Raw genomic sequence first — 18,607 nt, forward strand, 5'->3', positions numbered from 1 at the left:
TAAATACCTACAATAAAAAAAAAATCAATATTGGGGGGAAACGAACTTCTATTCAACAAAAACATTCACAATTTATCCATTTCTCCGCATACATTTCGAACCTGGAAATCCCCGTTATGTTTAGATCTCACTCGAGTTTTCTCGTCACGAGACTCACCTGAGGGATTCAGCCTTACTAAAATGGACCAAATGAGTGCTTTCTTGAATAAAAAACAGTCAAAACTTAATGAAGAGACAGATGTTACTGTGGATATTGCGGATAGATGCAGAAGAAGCCAAGTGAAAACTGGCAAAAGCCCGAACATTTGTACCGCATTGGACGCGATGGGTGAGGCATGACTAAATGTCAGCACCAAAGAAAAATAATGAGGGTGCAGCTCACAAAAATGTGTGTTGGGAAGGTTCTTTTAGCTGGGTTCAGTGTCCACAGGAGAATATATGAATTAAAGGAAAGAAAACTATTGAGTGAAAAGAAAAAGTGGAAAAAACTATTACATCTTTATTTCTAAAACTTTTTTTTTTTTTAATGACCTCCAGGCTTTGATGAAAATAATATATTATTTTACTCTTTTTAGTCCTAAACAGTTATGAAGTTGTGAAATAATTGGAACTAAATTTGTTTAGTTTTTATATTGTACTATTGGCTAAACTCAATCCGTGCATACGCTTCTACCGTATACTCTGTTATTACTTTTGGGATGCATAAACGTCATGTTGGGATGCACAATTTTTTTTAAGCGCATCCCAGGGATGCACTACTTCCTGGAGATAAACTCTGGTTCATTGGAACCCTGTGCCAGTAAATGTTTGTGCTAACAGCAGGTTTGCATTCTATGAAAGCTCAGAATTATCACATCAATATGATTCATTTGTGGGAATGAATTAATGATCAGTTTGTTTGAATGTGGTTTCAGCTCCCAGGCTCTGGAGCGGAATGCATCGGCACAATTAGCCCACATGATTTGTGAGCTCCTATATGCATTACATTGTGTCTTAGTATTAACTGCTACGTTAAGTCTTACAGTCATAGCCTCACCAATAAAATAGCATTTAGCTTTATTGCAGCATTGATCAGTGTGGCAGCAGGCCCTGGAGTCACTACTCCATCATGCACCCTTAACATCATAGAAATGCCCATTATTATCAGTTGAATTCACAGCGACGGTAGTTACATGACGCCTGGTCAAATCCAACTTTAATCCAGCAGCTTAAAAAAGATTGGAGTGGAATAAAATGGATCTACTCTGTCATCTCTTTAAACAATTGCCCTCATTTTTCTGCCTGAATGTACTTCTTGAATACATAAAAACACCTCTTACCTAGTTCTGGTCTTTATTGTGAACACAGAACGTGAGTCTACATTACTGACTCCAGGAGACGGTCTGCTGCTGTCTCAGGGCCGGTCCTGGTGAGGGTGGCGGAAAACGCATCGAGCCGTTTGTAGAATAAGTTACCTTGGGCGGAAAAAACGGAACAAACATTGTTAAGCGCTGATGGTTGGCACGCCGGTGAGAAAATATTTCCTGTAAGGGGGTGGGTCTCCTCTGCAAGATGTTCACCCACAGTTGTCTTTTCCCTTCATGGTGCAGTCAGGAGTTTCTGCTGTGAGCAGCCAAAAAAGCCTCTGACTACATGTAGGTGTAGCAGTTGACTGCAAAAACAGTCCTGATCCAATTAAAAAAGGCAAGTCAACGCTGTTTACTGTTGACCTGTCGACTGCATGTTATTTGTAGCTCTTCTTACATCATCTCCTCTCCAAAACATGAAATTCCGTCTTCAAAATACTTGACATCTTTACGTGGTAATGAAGTGAAGTGGAATGACTGTTTGTGCAGAGCTGGAGGGAACTGCTGAGTCTTCCTTAGTATTCTGAAACCTTACAGGCTTCTGTTGAATACAACACAACACACATCATAAATATAGTGTGGAGTCAGGAGAACCAGAACAAATGCTGGGGCATCAAGGTTTTCTGTCACATTTTGGTTCAAAATAACCAGAAACACTCAGAAGTGATGTGTTGAAGACCATAAAGGAGCTGCTTTGGTCTTTTGCGGTTCCGATGTCAGGGCTTCTTACCGGTGAATTAACTGCAAACCTGAAGGTTCAACAGCTGCTGATTCTTCTCAGCCTTGGGTTAAGTTCAGCAGGTTCAGTCTGAGGTTACAGGCATGAATGTGCAGCATCCTCATTACCCTCCATGAGGCATCAGATATGGGAGAGAAAGGAAGCCGGGGGATGACAAAGTGTGCCCTCTAGAGAGAACACATATCAATATGTCAGCCTAGCATTACATGTCTGATGGATTTATCAAACCATCAATGTTATTGACTCGCCTAATGCTCAAGGTCATCTTGAAGAAATCTCATGTAGCCCTGGTTAATAGTGGATATGTTAAGAATTTAATATCAGGGGTCTTTCTGTTCCTCTGAGGGGCAATCGGGGCAGATTTCACTGCCAGTGAGTTCAAAACAACCTAAATAAATCTAAAGGGACATGTCGAGCGGTTTTGATCGATACCACATAAGGGAGCTCAGAGTTGCTAATATCAAACTAAAATGAGTTAGTTATTGGATGGTATTTAATATGTTCACACCGCATAATGAAATTCTTCAAACTAAACGTATGAATCGAAGAATGATCACTTGTTTTTGTACTTTACAGGCCAAGACAGGAAGTTATCATGTTTAGTGTGTTCACAAGATACCCATAATAGTCATTTTTGAACATGAATATTGTTTTATTCATCAAATGATGAAGTAAAGTCAAGAAAAGTGACATAAAATCAAACGGAGGCTAAACCGCAGTGTATTCATTAGTGAGTTGTAACATCACTCACGCAGCACCATATTAGACCGCTGCAGCTTCTGCTAATAAATTAGGACTGCAAAATCACAATTGCACTGGATAAAGTGTGTTTTCAAATAAACTTTTGGATTTTGTCACAACAGTTGTGCTGCTTCATGTCTGAAGGTCACACACCGTACTGTAATAAACATTTGAGTTTGTTCAGATTATCGCCAGATTACTGTAGGTTGTTCTAATCAGGAGATTACATATGGTGGTTGGATGTTATTCCACAGTGTGTACCGACAAGCTGCTGGTTTGACAGTTTTGTGTACTTTAGTATTTTAGTACAGAGAATTCCTGTTTGCATATTTCTCTCATAGGGGATTCATGTAAACCTCCTGCTGCTATCTGTGCTCCAGTATGGAAAATCTGCTTCTTTCTCATTGGAGTAGCTGCAACAACACCCCTAGTTCTTATCATGACTGTGCTCTAAATAATAAAGGTTCCTTTGGTCACAGGGTTTAAGGTCAAAAGTTATTTTGCTGTTGTTTGGATCCAGGGAATTCATCCCTGTAGTGGTGCTGTGGTGTGTGGGAGGCAATGAGGAGCTGATGGTAAATCAATAGTGATGGATCAAAGTGCTGCATGGCCGGAGACCCGCGATGTCAAGGCGCTGGAACACTGGTGACTTTTCTTACCTCTGTTTCTTCTCATTATCTTCTCTCTGCTCCTCGTGCCCCAGTTCTGTTTGCATCTTGAAAATAAAACAACAACAACAACAACACTGTTCATATTCAGACGCTGGCATCTCATATATGTGTGTGTGTGTGTGACAGAGAAAGAGGCGACTTGATGATTTGTGTCACGTAGCATCAAATATTGGGAGGATACAATGCAATACAATCAATCATCAATCAATCAATCGGAGCACTGGAATTGCTTTCATTTTCCGACACCCCCTGCTCTGTTTCCACATGTTGTTGAAGTCTGGATTATATAACAGACACGATTCATAAAAATGAAGACTTTGAATTGTTTTCTTGTAAAAGTGTATCAAAGGCTGGTGCATTTCATTCCATCATTGCTTTTCCATTCCAAGACGTTACTGCTTTTCTTTTTGGTGTGTTTTGTGTTCTTTTACCAACTTCTTCAGTAGAATATTCTAATGAGTCACCACTTGGTTGTGTTTTCTAGGAGAAAAACATTGGCCGGTTCGCTCCCAGAGTCACCATGGTAGGGATGGCTGTTCTTTCTTGAAAGGTCAAAGTTGCCTCTAACCACGTCATTTAAGATTTGCCTGATGAACCAATTAATGATCAATAGTGATAATCACAAATAACACGTGATTCCTGATCAGTGTTTGGAGGCACCTTATACCTGAAGTCTTGATTGTAGTGCAGTGCCTTCCCATTGACCTCTGTCTATATCTAACATGTGTTTTCCCCTTGTTCTTTAGCTCTGTGTCGTGTGTGTGTGTGTGTGTGTGTGTGTTCAGTCCAGTCTGTCTGTGCTGGTTCTAAGTGGTTCTAGGGATGGAACGGTACATGCAATTCAAGTTTTAAGTTGAAAAACAGGAAAACAACAGCAGCCTTGTGACTGTTTGTATCCTGTATGTATTGTAGTAACATCTGTCTATCTGATGTTAGCGCACTGCGCCGCTATCTCCAGCCCAGTCTCTGGTGTAATCCCAGTTTGCACTTAGTCCGGTTGGTTTTTGTAGTTTGAGCTGATGGATGAAAATGAACGGGGACTTTTTTGATCAGCATTTATTCAAACACATCAAACAAAACAAAAAGATCAATGTAAATACACACGTGAGTCAAATACATGAGAAAATAAAGTGAAACTCATCAAATCCTTTCTGATTCGTCTTTCCAAAGAGTGAAGCGTTACGCCGATGATAACCCAAAACTCCGATGGTTCTGAGCATCTCAGTTTGTGAGTCTGTGCCAAGTTCCATTCCAGGAAGCTGTGCCGCCTGTAGCGCCAAGGCTAAATGAGCCAATTAGCTAGCCTCAGCCAAATTTATATACCGCAGAAGAAAATATTGTGCAGAAATTTGCATTTGCTCTGCTAATACGCTGCCATGACCTTCACTTCTACTACGAGGAGCTTCGAGACTGTAATAAACAAACATATTGGATAAATGGTATGCTTTCGTGCTTTAGTGTTTCTGTTCTCAGATATATCAGAACATTTTAATTTATAATGTTAACTCAGAATTCTGTCACTGAACATAGATAGACCCCCCCCCTCCAGCAATAATTAATAATTTAAGAGTCATTTTGCGGGTGTAATCCGCCTGAACAATACTGTTTGTCATTTTAGTTACGATCTATGAATCCTGGGGTTAATCCAGCCAGCATGGTCAGACGTGAGACTTTTGATTTTAATGTTAGAAAGAAGGAATTAAGAAATCTGAAATCTGAGCAGTGACCTGAACAGAACAAGGTCTCTGGGTGAATACATATACCGTTACACCCCCGTGTGGTCCTGTTCAGTCAGTGGTGTGGTCCTATGGGCTCGCTTACAAGGAAACATTATGCAGAGGAGGTTTGAGATGCATTAAATGCAAAGGTGTCAAACTCCATCACACAGGGGGCCAAAACTGGAGATGCACACCAGACAGACCTCAAATGTATTGAACTGTCACGTACCTGCAGTGTTACGACCTGAAAAGAATAGAAAAGAACTACTTCTCCTCGGAAAAATAAGTTGTCCATTTGGCCAGGCCCCGAGTTTGACATGTGTGTGTTAAAGTTTTTTGTTTTTAACTGAATGGTCCATTTTAGGTAGTTTTCTAGAGCCTAATTACCAACAAACCCAACCAAACTAGGACGTTCTGTACGCAGAGACCATTCCCTACCTCTTGATGTTTGTTGCAGCTGGCCCACATTTTGTTTTTCATTGTGTTTGTGCCTTAAAAACCAAAGTGGTCTCATTTCACTGTGTTCTAATTCCTGCCTTTTAAAATGTATGTTTTGAACTGTTTCACTGAAGTTTTTTTTCTGTGTTGTCCACTTTGCTGATGTTGAATGTCCTAACCTCTATGGTGTGCGTCGTCTTCGACTGTTCGTCTCAGTGGAGAGGAGGGCTGGTCTATAAAGGCATGGATAAAGGCAGTTTTGATGATGTTACTTCTTTTATTTTAAGAAGACATCAGATAAATCTGTGCTTATCCTTGCTTCAGATATACGGACCCTCCTCTTCCTCCTCTACCTCTTCCTCGCCCTCCACCTCCTCACAAAGGAAGTCTGCTTTTCAACAGCCCTCAAATGGAGTCGGTTGGTATGCCAATCAATTGTTGGGAGAAATGGCTGTTTTTTATGAGTGCTATTCTTAAAATGTGACTTCCAATGAATATGCCATACTGTTACAATTTCTGATTTCCAGGAAAAGATTATTGCCTTCAACCCCACTGAGTCACCTCTGCTTTGTAGAGACAGAATAGAATGAAACCAGACAAGCTCTGTAGGAGCATCAAGAAGTACTACTTCAATAAAATGGATCTCTTATTGCCTTTTAACACACAGGGTCACAGTCGTGTGCACAGGTCCACTGTCCATCACATTTCAAAATGAACTGGATATAAAGTCCACCTCGCTCCGCGCCCTCCCCCGTCTCTGCTGAGACTATCATAACACATTTGTCAAGCTGCAGAGACAGTGACATGTCAGGTAACTACTTGGCCTTTGGTGTCTTGGGGGGGCGATTGTGAGTTATGAGATAAAGAGTGATACTTACTGGGAACATGAACAGACACAACTAGGATTTCATACATCCTCACTGACCAAACGGCAGGAGCTCAGTTTTCTCTTTTTAATCACAGTTTGATCATGTGTAAAAAAAACAAAAACCCAATAAAAAAACAACAAAAAAATCAATTTCCAGTAAATTCCAGCTAATTCAAATTTTATTTCACTTATAAGCATTTAGAATAAAAGGAAGCATCCCTTTGGGAACATTGTGTTATTGACGAGGTGCAAACCGTATAGAAAGTACCTGAAACTGAAAAGTAATGGCTGATAATCCTGGAGTACTGCAGTTATTCTGTTTTTATTATATTTCAGTACTTATTAATGGTTTGTCACTTCAGACATCATTCAATTTTTACTGTTTGTCCATTGATACTCAGTGTTGTTGTTTTTAAACTCTTTTGCAACATAAACAGCAAACAGTTATTTCACTAATGGTTATCTCACATGCACACACAGCTGGAGACAGTTAAAGATGAAAGTTTTATGTGAACATTGCATTTGTATGATTTGAATGACTGATGAGTGATCTGGGCTACCTCCCCTGCACCAATTAGTAAGCATTTAAGTTTCCTAAAAAAAGATTAATGTTCTTTGGGTCTCTGGTGTACAATCGCTCCTCTCACACCTCATATTCGATCTACACACAAACTGATGCCGGCATTTTGCATAACCTTGTAAAAATAAAATGGTAAAACTACACCGAGATGGAAAAATGGTGGATTGATGAAAGCAACAGAAGTAGGTTTAACAAACTAGTTGTGATACGTGTGAATCATGTGACTAAAACATCAAAGGTCGGTGTCTTTTCAATTTTGAAGAAATTGACAACAATCAACCAGAAAATGATCACAAAAATTCATTCACAATTTTATTTAGCCAGTGTTGCTAAATACTGTAAGATTAATCATCATAATTTGTGTATGTGTGTGTGTGTGTGTGTGTGTGTGTGTGTGTGTGTGTGTGTGTGTGTGTGTGTGTGTGTGTGTGTGTGTGTGTGTGTGTTCATCCTCTAATCTGTTTCTGGAGCCTTGAAAGCCGTGATTTATTTTACTTTGTAGATGATGGATTTTTCTGAAACTGTGCAGCTGTTCCAGGCTGATTGTTGATATCAGTAGGTGAGATAGCTGTTGGAGGGGAACACACACAAACACACACATGCACACACACACACACACACACACACACACACACACACACACACACACACACACACACACACACACACACACACACACAGCTCATTATGCTCAGTCTTGTTAAAGTCTTTGCATGTCCCTCACATCTTCCTGCTTTTCCTGGCAGCACGTTTTTTCCACACTGAACCATTTCACTCAGAGGAGATTGAAAGCTGCCACATTGGGATTATAATTATTTTTTTCATAACTGAAATAAAACTGCGTTCTGCTACTCGTGTCCCAACCATCTGATCTGGTCAGCGGTCTTCCCAAAACATTAATCTCAAATTACAAGGAGTACAGGTAAACCTCGGATTACGTCATTAGTCTGTTCCAGGAAATGCAACAAAAATCGAATAAATTCGTCTCCAGGCTAAACTGAAAATAATCATTCCCAGTACTGTACTTTATCCATACTGCATTTTCAATAATATTTTCTTAATATTAATCTATTTGAAGCTTACAAACAATAAAATTTTATATTTTAATATAGTGCAGAAAAACCTCTGTCTCGTCTTTAGCCGCTTCTTCCCAGCTAATAATATATTTTTTGTTCTAATCATGGTACAGTAACATGATGCTATATGCTTTTAATGGTTCACCAGTGATTTTACAATTCCAATATTTGTGGCAGACAAAAAGTCAAAATTTTTTATTCTTATTTGTCTTTTGTATTATTTTTTTAAAAAGAACGACGTATTATCTATAACGATTCCAAAATGACGCAAACCAAAGTATACCTGAAATCCAAAATCCTGAATCTTTGGGATTTTTTTTGTCTCGGAAACTGTGATGCTGAAAAATGATGTACTGATGTTTTGTGTGTTTTGGGGTGCAGCCAAACCGTCATGAATAATTGATAACATTTTGTAGATGACAAGCTGCTGCTGAACAATGGAAAATTCTAATGAAGGAACTCTGTAATCAAATCTTTAATTAGTCTACATGAATTAACGGGTGGATTATTTTTCTTACTCTTTGAACACCTGAAGATATTCTGATTAGTCACATTTTTAGGTTACGATTCCTAAAAATAACTGTGGTAAAATGTACGATTATTGTTGATTGGTTTTATTTGTCTACTCCACGTATTAAGATAAATATTGCACTGATGTTGTCATTTTCCATGTTTAAACCAGAATGTTAAGGATTCATTTAATGCATTTAATGAGATGTTTGGGTCGACCAGTTGAAAATGTTGTCTGAAATGTTTGTTGTTAACACTCAAATGAAAAAAAACTGGGTTGTAATTGAAGCTGATGTGATGGATTTGCTTCTCATCCTCAGTCCTACAGTCACTGGTTGTTAAAGGTGGAGGATCTTGTTCCCAGTCTGTCTCCCAAAGTCATCAAGATAACAGTTTTCTCTCTCTGGGGAGGGTGTTGGAGTCGTTTAGATCTGATTATCATGTCATCTTTATTATGAGTCCCCAATGTGGACAGAAGACTGTAGAACACGTGTCAAACTCGAGGCCTGGGGGCCAAATGTGGGGGGGGCATATCATTTTATGTGGCCCGCGAGAGCATAAAAGATCAGAGTGTCTAAAATAAATGGGTCGAAACTGCTTTGACGAGAAACTACATTTCCCACAATGCAGTAATTCAGCCCATTTTAACTTTTTAACAAAAACTTTATGAACAAAGTTAACGTCCTAACTTGTGTCTGATGTTATTTTTCTTTATTGATTGATAGTTTGATCCTTGATTGATGGAGTTCTGTGGGTTTAATAACCTGACAAATTAAAAGGATTTATGTTAGAACAGAGAAACAAACAAACATGTTTTTTCTGTCTAACTGTAATGTTTGGAACTAGAATCAGTCAGAAATTCAGTTATTTAACATTAAGGAGTAGTTACATTTAGTTACATTACACTGAGTTACATTTATTAGTTACATTAAGGAGTAGTTACATTTAGTTACATTACACTGAGTTACATTTAGTTACATTTATTAGTTACATTAAGGAGTAGTTACATTTAGTTACATTACACTGAGTTACATTTAGTTACATTTATTAGTTACATCAAGGAGTAGTTACATTTAGTTACATTACACTGAGTTACATTTAGTTACATTTATTAGTTACATTAAGGAGTAGTTACATTTAGTTACATTACACTGAGTTACATTTAGTTACATTTATTAGTTACATCTGGCCCTTAGAGGACAGCCGTGATGCTGATGTGGCCCTCAGTGGAAATGAGTTTGACCCCCCCCCCCCCCCCCCTGTTGTCGACCATCTCCACCCTGTTTTCCAGGTGGCTGCTGATTCAATGATTATAATTTGATTTTTAACATCACTGAAAATAATCAGCTAAAATAGTTTTGAATTGCACTCGTGACACTTCTTGTCTGCATTCTCAGTGCCGTCATTTAAATTTGATTTTTAACATATTTACCAGTTAAAGACAACACTGCAGAACATTCTGTAGGTAGATCTAATATCACCAGTATCTATGGTACTATTGTATATACTATATTAGCTGACCAAGAGTTCAAAACTAGAACTACCCCAACCCAGAGCAAACAGAGGCGTTGGACTGAATCCTTATTTTGGGTCCACATGTTGACCTGACGACCCTTCAGTGAGGAATGAGCAGTGGGTGCTGGAATCAGCAGTGCTGTAAGTGTAAATGTGTTATCACTGTGCTGTAATTGGGTCAGACTTAAGCCTCCTGCTCTGCTGGTGAACCCAGTGAGGAGGTGGGGGCTCCTCCTTCCAGGTGCCTAAAGCTTTGTCCCCTACAAACTGAGTGAAGTGTGGCTATTATGGCAGTCAACATTTAGCGATTAAATGTGAACGCTCCCTGTCAGTTGTTAAATGTCAAGCCCCCCATTGGCCTCCCCCCTTTCCCCTGCATTCCGGTGCTAGCGGGGCGGGGCGGGGGGGATGCGGGTGTAGCGCTGTGCTGTCAACAGAACCAGTGGGACAGAGACATCCACATTCATAGTTGTCACACACGTGAACAATGCAGCCTGCCCCCCCCCCCCCCCCCATCGACTCGACACCCCCTCCACCTCCTCTGGGCCTTTCATACCGCCAGTAGCTCCACTTGGCGGGGCTAATGGGATGGCAGGGCTGCTGATTTTAAAGAGGGATGTCATGAGGAGAGCGGAGCAGAGAGCTGAGGTTGGCTAATAGATTCTGGGGTGGGGGGGTGGGGGGGTGGAGTGATGGTGATCACTGGCCCATGTTGCCATATCTCTCCCTTTTCATCCCACTGCTCCACATATCCTCGTCTCTCATACTTTTTCCTCTCTTATCTGGTTTGTGTCTCAGTTTCTCTGGTGTCTGAGCTCCATGCGACCGTCTCCCTTCTCCTCAGCTCTACGCTGGAGACGGACGCCTTCAGGGTTTCCATTAACGTGTGACAGTCTGTCCGTATTGTCTCTGTTTTCCTGTCTATGTCCACCAAGATTGTATTTTGTTTGCTTAATCACCTCTGCTGAGTAAAGCTCAAGCTGCTTTCTGGATTTTATTTCTATAAACCACTTATACACACAAACTTAAGAAGCACAACTTCCCTATCCTGATAAAGACCTGAGGGGCCTAACCAGCAAGTTCTCATTGAAGTTTAGGCATGAAAACTAAGGGGTGAGGATTGGTGTGCTGCTCTGATCGTACCTATATATATTTTGTTTTTTATTTTTCTGGAAAATAGTTTATGCTATCAAGAAAAAAATCCTTAAAAATGTCCTGTCCCACAAAGAAAAGTATTTAAAATGCTATAATACTTTTAAAAAAGAAAAAGACTTCCATCTGCCTCTTTATTTCCAGATCTGTGATATTATGAATTTGGGACCCGTCTGTCAATAGTTAATATCTGTCATCATCATGTTTTCTGTTTCAAGTGTGAGTCCTGCTGGGCTGCCGAGAAGTTTTTGCTCCTTATTCAAAATACTGCCAACGATAGTGACACACTCACACACACACACACACACACACACACACACACACACACACACACACACACACACACACACACACACACACTCCTGACTGGGTATCATGATGTGGCTCATCAGTTGTTGGAGAGAATGCAGATATTTAGAGATCGATGTTGTGATGGTTTCCAAGATACCACTTAGCTTGTGACCGCAATCAATTGTGCAAATGCTTTGTTAACCTTGGCACGGGGTTCAAGGTGTTTTGCGGTCGCCTCACTGGGCCTTTTCCTGCCTCCCTCGTGTGCTTGTCTGTGGATGTGATCTTTGGAAATGTGATGTGATACAAAATGCCATGCCAAATGTCAGATGACTGAGTCACTTACATGCCATCTGGATGCTATTCTACAAACTCTACAAGGAGCTGTTCTCCAGGCGCTGTTTAAAAGTGAAGGTAAATTTGATGTGAGTAATTTTGTCATGGAGCTGATGTCGACTAGATACAGAAGAGAGCGTCCCGGCCCCCCATCGATCATAGACGCTATATGGCTGAATCGCTAAATCTGACTGACACCATCTGACAAACACAAGGCAGTGTCAATAAAATACCTCGAGAAAACAACCATTTAGCAATTTAGATTGGGACCCCGTTAACCTAACATCTGGAGAGCGTTTCACTCATAAATAATCAACCCGCTTTATCATTCCACAGCAGCACAGGCTTTGCATCTATTTTAAAATGCCAATTTAAGGAGATGAAAGTCATAACTGTTGGACGGCAGTGTATCCAGGGGGTCTAACTCCCCCCTGTAAGCTCCCTTCATCAATGAGAAACAGCTTTCTGCAGCTGCTTCATGGTACACGGGTGTGCGGAGGTTATTTTTTGCAACGTCAGCTCGAAGAGGCGAGCAGGAAGACGGTGCTGTGGGGTGTTCGGAGCCGATAAGAAACCTCATGGCTCTGAGAGGTTGAGGGGAGGGCTGCCTGTGCTTTCTTGAATATGGCTAATTGGGCCCCACATTATGGAGGGATCAGTGAACATCGCTGTTCAGATTTTAATGAGAGCCAGTCTTCTCTTTCTCGGTGGTCAGTTCAGGTCAACCCGTCTCCAGACCCTCCAGAGGAAAACACCAGATGGGTGGAAAAAGGATTCTCAGACATGAAGAACATTGGGATGGTATTGATCCATGTCTGGTTTTCTAGCTGTACTTTTCAGGTGTAGACAAGTCAGACCTACTTGAGTATTGATAATGGAATGTTGGAGAGATGGCTGCGACATTTAACGGAACATCCAGCAGTTTGCCACAGCTTATAGACTCATGACGTTATGATTCTGTATTTGGGCCGAAGCTACTTGTGAAATAGTCGTGTGTCCATTTCCATAAGTGGTGAAAGGGAAAGTTCAGAAATGCAAACTGACAGACAGAATAAATTATGAGATTATATAGCATCAAAACCACAAAAATAATTAATTTTCAATGTTTTTTTTAAATTTACACTCTGACTACAAAATAGATCATTCATAGAACATGTAGAACACCTGCAGAAAATGCTTGTTTGCTTGTTTTCTGTACTTCAGCTGTCTACTTCTATTATGTGACTCAGTGGTAGACTGATCACTTATTAGTAGGTCTATGGTCTATGATCTACAGCCCTACAATCTACATGTCAAAGTATTCCTGGGCAAATACGACCCCCAATTACTCCCAGTTGTTGTTCCATTAGTGTGTGAGTGATGGTGTGAGTGGTTACTCCTCCTAATGAGCAGGTGGATGCTTCCAAGATGTCATGAATTACGAATCACTTTAATCGTCGTTCTGTGTTTCAGGGCTAATACAAATAAAAACGGAAAGAACAAGAGAGGCAAGAAAGACAACCATCACACGTTCACTAGTGCTCGTTCACAATCTGGAATGATGCATAGTTTTGATAAATGTCCGTGTAAATTGCACGTAAACACTTGGTAGTGCCACATTTCAATATTGCACTCATATATGTGTATCTACATATTGTAGAAGAGTCGAGGAGTGTTCAACAGATTCACAGCAGGTGCATAGAAACAGTTTTTCAGTCCACTGGTTTTTGTTTTTTTGTCCCGCCTGATGGCATCAGTTCAAACAGGCTCTGACCAGGGTGTGAGGTGTCCTTCGTGATGTTGGCTGCTTTCTTGATGCAGCTGTACAGGTCTTCCAAAGAGGGGAGGGGACAGCCAGTAATCTCCTGGGCGACCTTAATGACCCTCTGGAGCGCTTGCCTCTTTGCCTCTTTGCAGCCTCCGTACCACACATAGGATGCTCTGGACAGAGCAGCCGTAGAAAGCCACTAGCAGCTTTTTGAAGGATGTCGTATTTCGTCAGAATCCTCAGGAAGTTTCTGCTGGACTTTCTTCTCCAACTTGGTGAAGTTTGCGCCCCAGGTCAGGTGTTCTGCCATGTGAATCCCTAGGAAACGCAATTCAGGGACCCTCTCCACCCAGACTACATTCATGCATAGAGGCTGAATGTCCTGTTGTTTTCTGAAGTCCACTATTAGCTGGTCCTGTCTGTATTGAGGAGCAGGTTGTTTCAGCACCACACTGTCAACCGCTCCACCCTACCCCTATGGCGGACTCATCTCCCCCTGAGATCAGCCTCACCATGGTAGTGTCTGCGTATTTGACGATGGTGTTACTAGAGTGGGCGGCATCACATAGTGGGTGTAGAGGGTGTAGAGCAGGGGGCTCAGCACACAGCCCTGTGGGGGGAGCCAATGCTAGGCTGAGAGCTGTGGAAGTATGAGGGCCCATTCTAACCCTCTGGGAGCCGTTCGTCAGACAGTCTACCAATGAAGACTCGCCATTAGCAGATGGCAATATGCTAGACTCCCTGCCGTCCAGGTAGCCCTCAACCCTCTTCCTGTAGTCTGTGCTTTGCCTCACATTTGTCTTTCCTTTGGTCGGCCTGGCCCACACTGTAGAGGGCTTGGTCTCCAGACCTTAAGGCATGTTTCTCTTTTTCACCCGCTGCTGGCCCTCCCTAGTCATCCAGGGCATCTGGTTGGGGTGGAGCCTAATGGTTTTGTCCATGATAACATTGTCAGTTCAGGTCTTGATGTAGCTGCTAGTGAACATCTTCAGATCTTGGTTGGAAAATAGAGTTAGATATGATTGTCACCACTTTATGAATGCTAGTGTGACTGGATGAGTCCTGACTTCGATTAGTCAGACTAGAAAGGTGATTGATACTGTATATGAGTTTCATTTATCAAATGTGGGACCTAGCCTCTGAAGACAGCCGCATTGTTTTTCTCTTGTTGGCTTTGTCATTATAATTACCTGTCGGTTTGAGACCCTCCCAGTGATGCACTGATGACGGATCCTGGGTGTACCCCACCTCATACCCATAGTTGGGACAGACTCCAGCAACACCCGTGACCCGCAAAAGCGTCTGAAGACGAGTTGATTGCGGTGGTCTTGTGTGTGTTTGGATGGATGGTTGGTTTGTGGTCTTAACCTGCAGTTATCCATAACTCAGCTGAGTTCATTAACACTCCTCAAGCGAAGCACAGTTTAATTTTAGCTTTCCTAATGATCAGCAGAGATGCATTAGTCACAAGAATGTTGTGTTCATCATCACCTCTTTGTTATTTCATTCTGTTGGACAAAGGTTTTTGCAGAGGTGCCAGATCTGATTTTGTGGTGTGGATTTTAAAAAGTGGCAGACTACTGGCTTGGCATGCTACATGTAATTTTTTAGCAATGTGTGTGAATGTGAGATATTTCCAAAATCTTTGTCACAAATATGAAAAAACATTTTTCAAATAAAAAGTAAACACTTTTTCACTCCACTAATAACATTTTCATGTATGCAGGGCCTAGATTGTTGTGTTGTTTGCTAGTTTTCTCATGTAAACATTATTAACTTCTAAACGCCTCTGATAGAGATGGAGGAATTAATGCAATCATGCATTTGTTTGCTTTTGGTTTTTTGGTTTAATTTTGTTATTTTCAACATGATATCTGTTAAAATTGTGCACAGACCTAATTACATTTTGTGTCGGGATGGATCTTTCGCCAAGAAAGAGGAAATTAAGCTTTCAGGCAGATCCAACGACAGATACAGACACTGGATTGCTCTTCTTCAACAGTGGAACACAAAACCTATTTGGTTAAGATTTTGTATTTTACGTGTGCAACAAATTGAAAATTGTCTAAGTTTTAGCATTAATTAGCTCAGTCTTTTGTATTAAAAATGCAGATTTAAACGTAGCATGGCGGAGACATGTCTCCAACATCAAGCTTCAGTGCACACCACCTTTTAGGATAGGATGGTTCTTACAATCCAGTATATAAACTAGACTGTAAGTGTATTTTTGGAACCTTGTTGAAACCATTTAATAATCTCAAGTTAAAATGAAGGGAAGAACATATTTTATGACAGATCTATAATCGCACTAATAGATTTATCATTAAATAATAACTATTCGCATTGCAATGATTTCAATGCTTATGAATAAAGACATTCAGATATTTAAAAAGACATTTAAAATGTGCAATACTGTGTGGTCCCCCATATCAAAATGAAACCAGGGTCTTGCCTGTGTGGCTGTAGGATCAATTCCTTTAGTCACACATCAGATGACACACCAACCAGACGGGTATTTATGTCTCAGATGACAGCATGTTCAGCATAGACGGGACAACAAGGATGTGAGTAAACACGCAAAGACACATCCCATCTATCTCCATGGCGTTAACCCTGAAACCATGATCTGAGGAGTTCAGCCTCCCTCTCCTCTTCCTCTGGTTCTGTGACAGATGTAAATGGACGTTTCAGCAGTTGGCTGTAATGCATTTTTAAACAGGCACAGCAACAGACAGCAAATGAATGTGTCACGACAATAACACTCGACTACGGGGGCCCCCATCCATCGCCGCCTCCTCTTTTCACACTAGCATATAAACTCATACATGTATATATAGACACACACGGTCTTAAGCACTGCTGAGAAAAGCTGTCATTCATCATGTTTCTCAGCACAAAGGCCTCAGCAATCATTCCCATCTTTCAAGCGAAGCGCCGCCACAGCGCGGTGCCCAGCCGAGCTACGTACCGCTGCATCACACTCCCCGTCACACACAACACTCCTGCTGGATGGGAGAATGATGGGATGAAGCTGTTGTTTAGTGTTAGGCTTGAAAATAAAAATGTGTCTGCTTTCAACACAGACGACTGTTCCTGCTGATTAGATCACAAGAGAACAGAGGAGACCGGCGGTGACCAGCGGAAGACGATGGAGGAGCGCGCCTTAGTGTTTGAATGAATTTTAATGTGGCTGTGTTCAAAGGACTAACATTTAAGAAAGTGTCACAAAAAATTTGCAAAAGAAACCAACATATCTAGAAATACTTACTCTTATCGCGTTTAAACATGTGCAAAACAAACTCGCACCATAGAAACAAAAAAAAACAAATGGAGCGACTTTTATGTGAATGTGAGTTCAGATGCAACAATTGGATGTCTGTGGAAGCAAAACAATTTTCATTCAATGACCGAGGTGAAAAGGTTCAAGCAGCAGTCGCACTCCCTCAAACGCCTTTATTGTTCTAATAAAGAAAGAAATCAGAAACACGCAAACACAAATAAAATGTCCCCATGAGATAAGAAAATTTAACTCGTGAAATATCAACTTTAAAAAAAAAAAGAAATTTAAAATAACTTCTCACCATATCAGCGGCTGAATTAAGCAGTGGAATAACATTTTCTGCAAAACAGTGATGTGCTGTAAACTGATGTTTCATTATGTTTAGTTTAATGTCATGAATTTGCTGCCTTGCCATTGGGTCTGGATGTCTGGAGTGATGGAAACGCTTGTTTTATCTTGAAACACCTGGTTTTGTTGAAAACATGCTTTTTTTTTCCGTAGCATTTTGCTAAGTTAATGGGTGCTTTAGCATTTAGCCCTTCTGTGTCTCAGACTACGCAGAAGTTCTCCGAAATAAGCTAAATCTCTAAATTTAAACCTTCAGCTCTCATGATTCCATGTTGACAAGCTATTAGGTTTTTGATCAAAGAAACGTTATTTTTTTAAAATATCTGGATATTCCATTCCTTGGAAGCAGTTCAGCCAGAAAAAAAAGAAGCTTGATATGAATGTGAGTACTTGTACAGGTTTGGTCGGAGTGATAAGAAATACGTCTTGGTTGACACAATTCTCAGCTTTTTTTTTTTTAATATGTAGTATTTTTGGGATGTCCTGGATGGCATCAGTGTGCTTTTATTATGAATTGCATCATACATCAACATGTTTGAGGCGGTGACCCCACAGACGAATGTATTCTCTTTACTCTAAAATAATCCAAATAATATGCAGCTCTGTGTTTCAGGACGGAATGTGATGAATATTAGATCCAGACCTGGTTTTTTGCCTTTGTTTTGTTCCCTGGTGTGTGAGAGCTCAAGCCTCGGAGTTTCTAGATTCTGTTTGATGTTAACACATTTTTGCGCTGAGGTTACAGAGGACTCCACCCACTTCTTCATCCATTTCATAATCTCATCTCTTTTTGTGTTCATTGCTTTCATTTGAAATAAAGGGATATTTCTCTTGCTCCATGAATTGAGGTTCTTTCTGTAGACTCCAGAAAATCAGACATATATCCTGATTATTTCTAAAACATTTCCCCATATTGTCACCATGTGACAGAATTCTCGTGACCTATCCCTTTTATCACCACCCTTGCTCTACTAACAGTCTACATTGTACTCAAGGACACTGAACAACTCTTTCATTGCTTTTGTCATTGCAGGTACCCATCAGCACAACTATAACCATGTGGCTCTATGTAGCCCCACACGCACACCTAAGAATGGTAAGAAAAACTGTCAGGGGAGGCCAATATTCAAATATCGTTTCAGTTCAGAATCTGAGAAGAAGCCAGGACCTTAATATTAAATTCTTTATATGGATGTACGGAAAAGTCCTTGACATGGTCCTCTTTTCAATTCGTCTCACCATTAATCCATG

General features: G+C 40.7%; 1 protein-coding gene across 4 annotated transcripts in view; it reads left to right on the forward strand.

The window, feature by feature from the left end:
* Positions 1-18,607, forward strand: part of shisa6 (shisa family member 6) — a 62,553-nt gene that overhangs the window by 34,445 nt on the left and 9,501 nt on the right. For 2 of the 4 annotated variants that reach the window (XM_068305566.1, XM_068305561.1), the window contains exons 5-6: positions 3,982-4,020; positions 18,390-18,452. In XM_068305566.1, the coding sequence (XP_068161667.1) occupies positions 3,982-4,020; positions 18,390-18,452 (102 nt within the window). The remainder of the gene's footprint in view (positions 1-3,981; positions 4,021-18,389; positions 18,453-18,607) is intronic. The other 2 variants (XM_068305562.1, XM_068305565.1) reach the window with 1 other exon arrangement.

This window comes from Antennarius striatus, chromosome 21, assembly GCF_040054535.1.
Source record: "Antennarius striatus isolate MH-2024 chromosome 21, ASM4005453v1, whole genome shotgun sequence".
Classification (NCBI taxonomy): Eukaryota; Metazoa; Chordata; class Actinopteri; order Lophiiformes; family Antennariidae; genus Antennarius; species Antennarius striatus.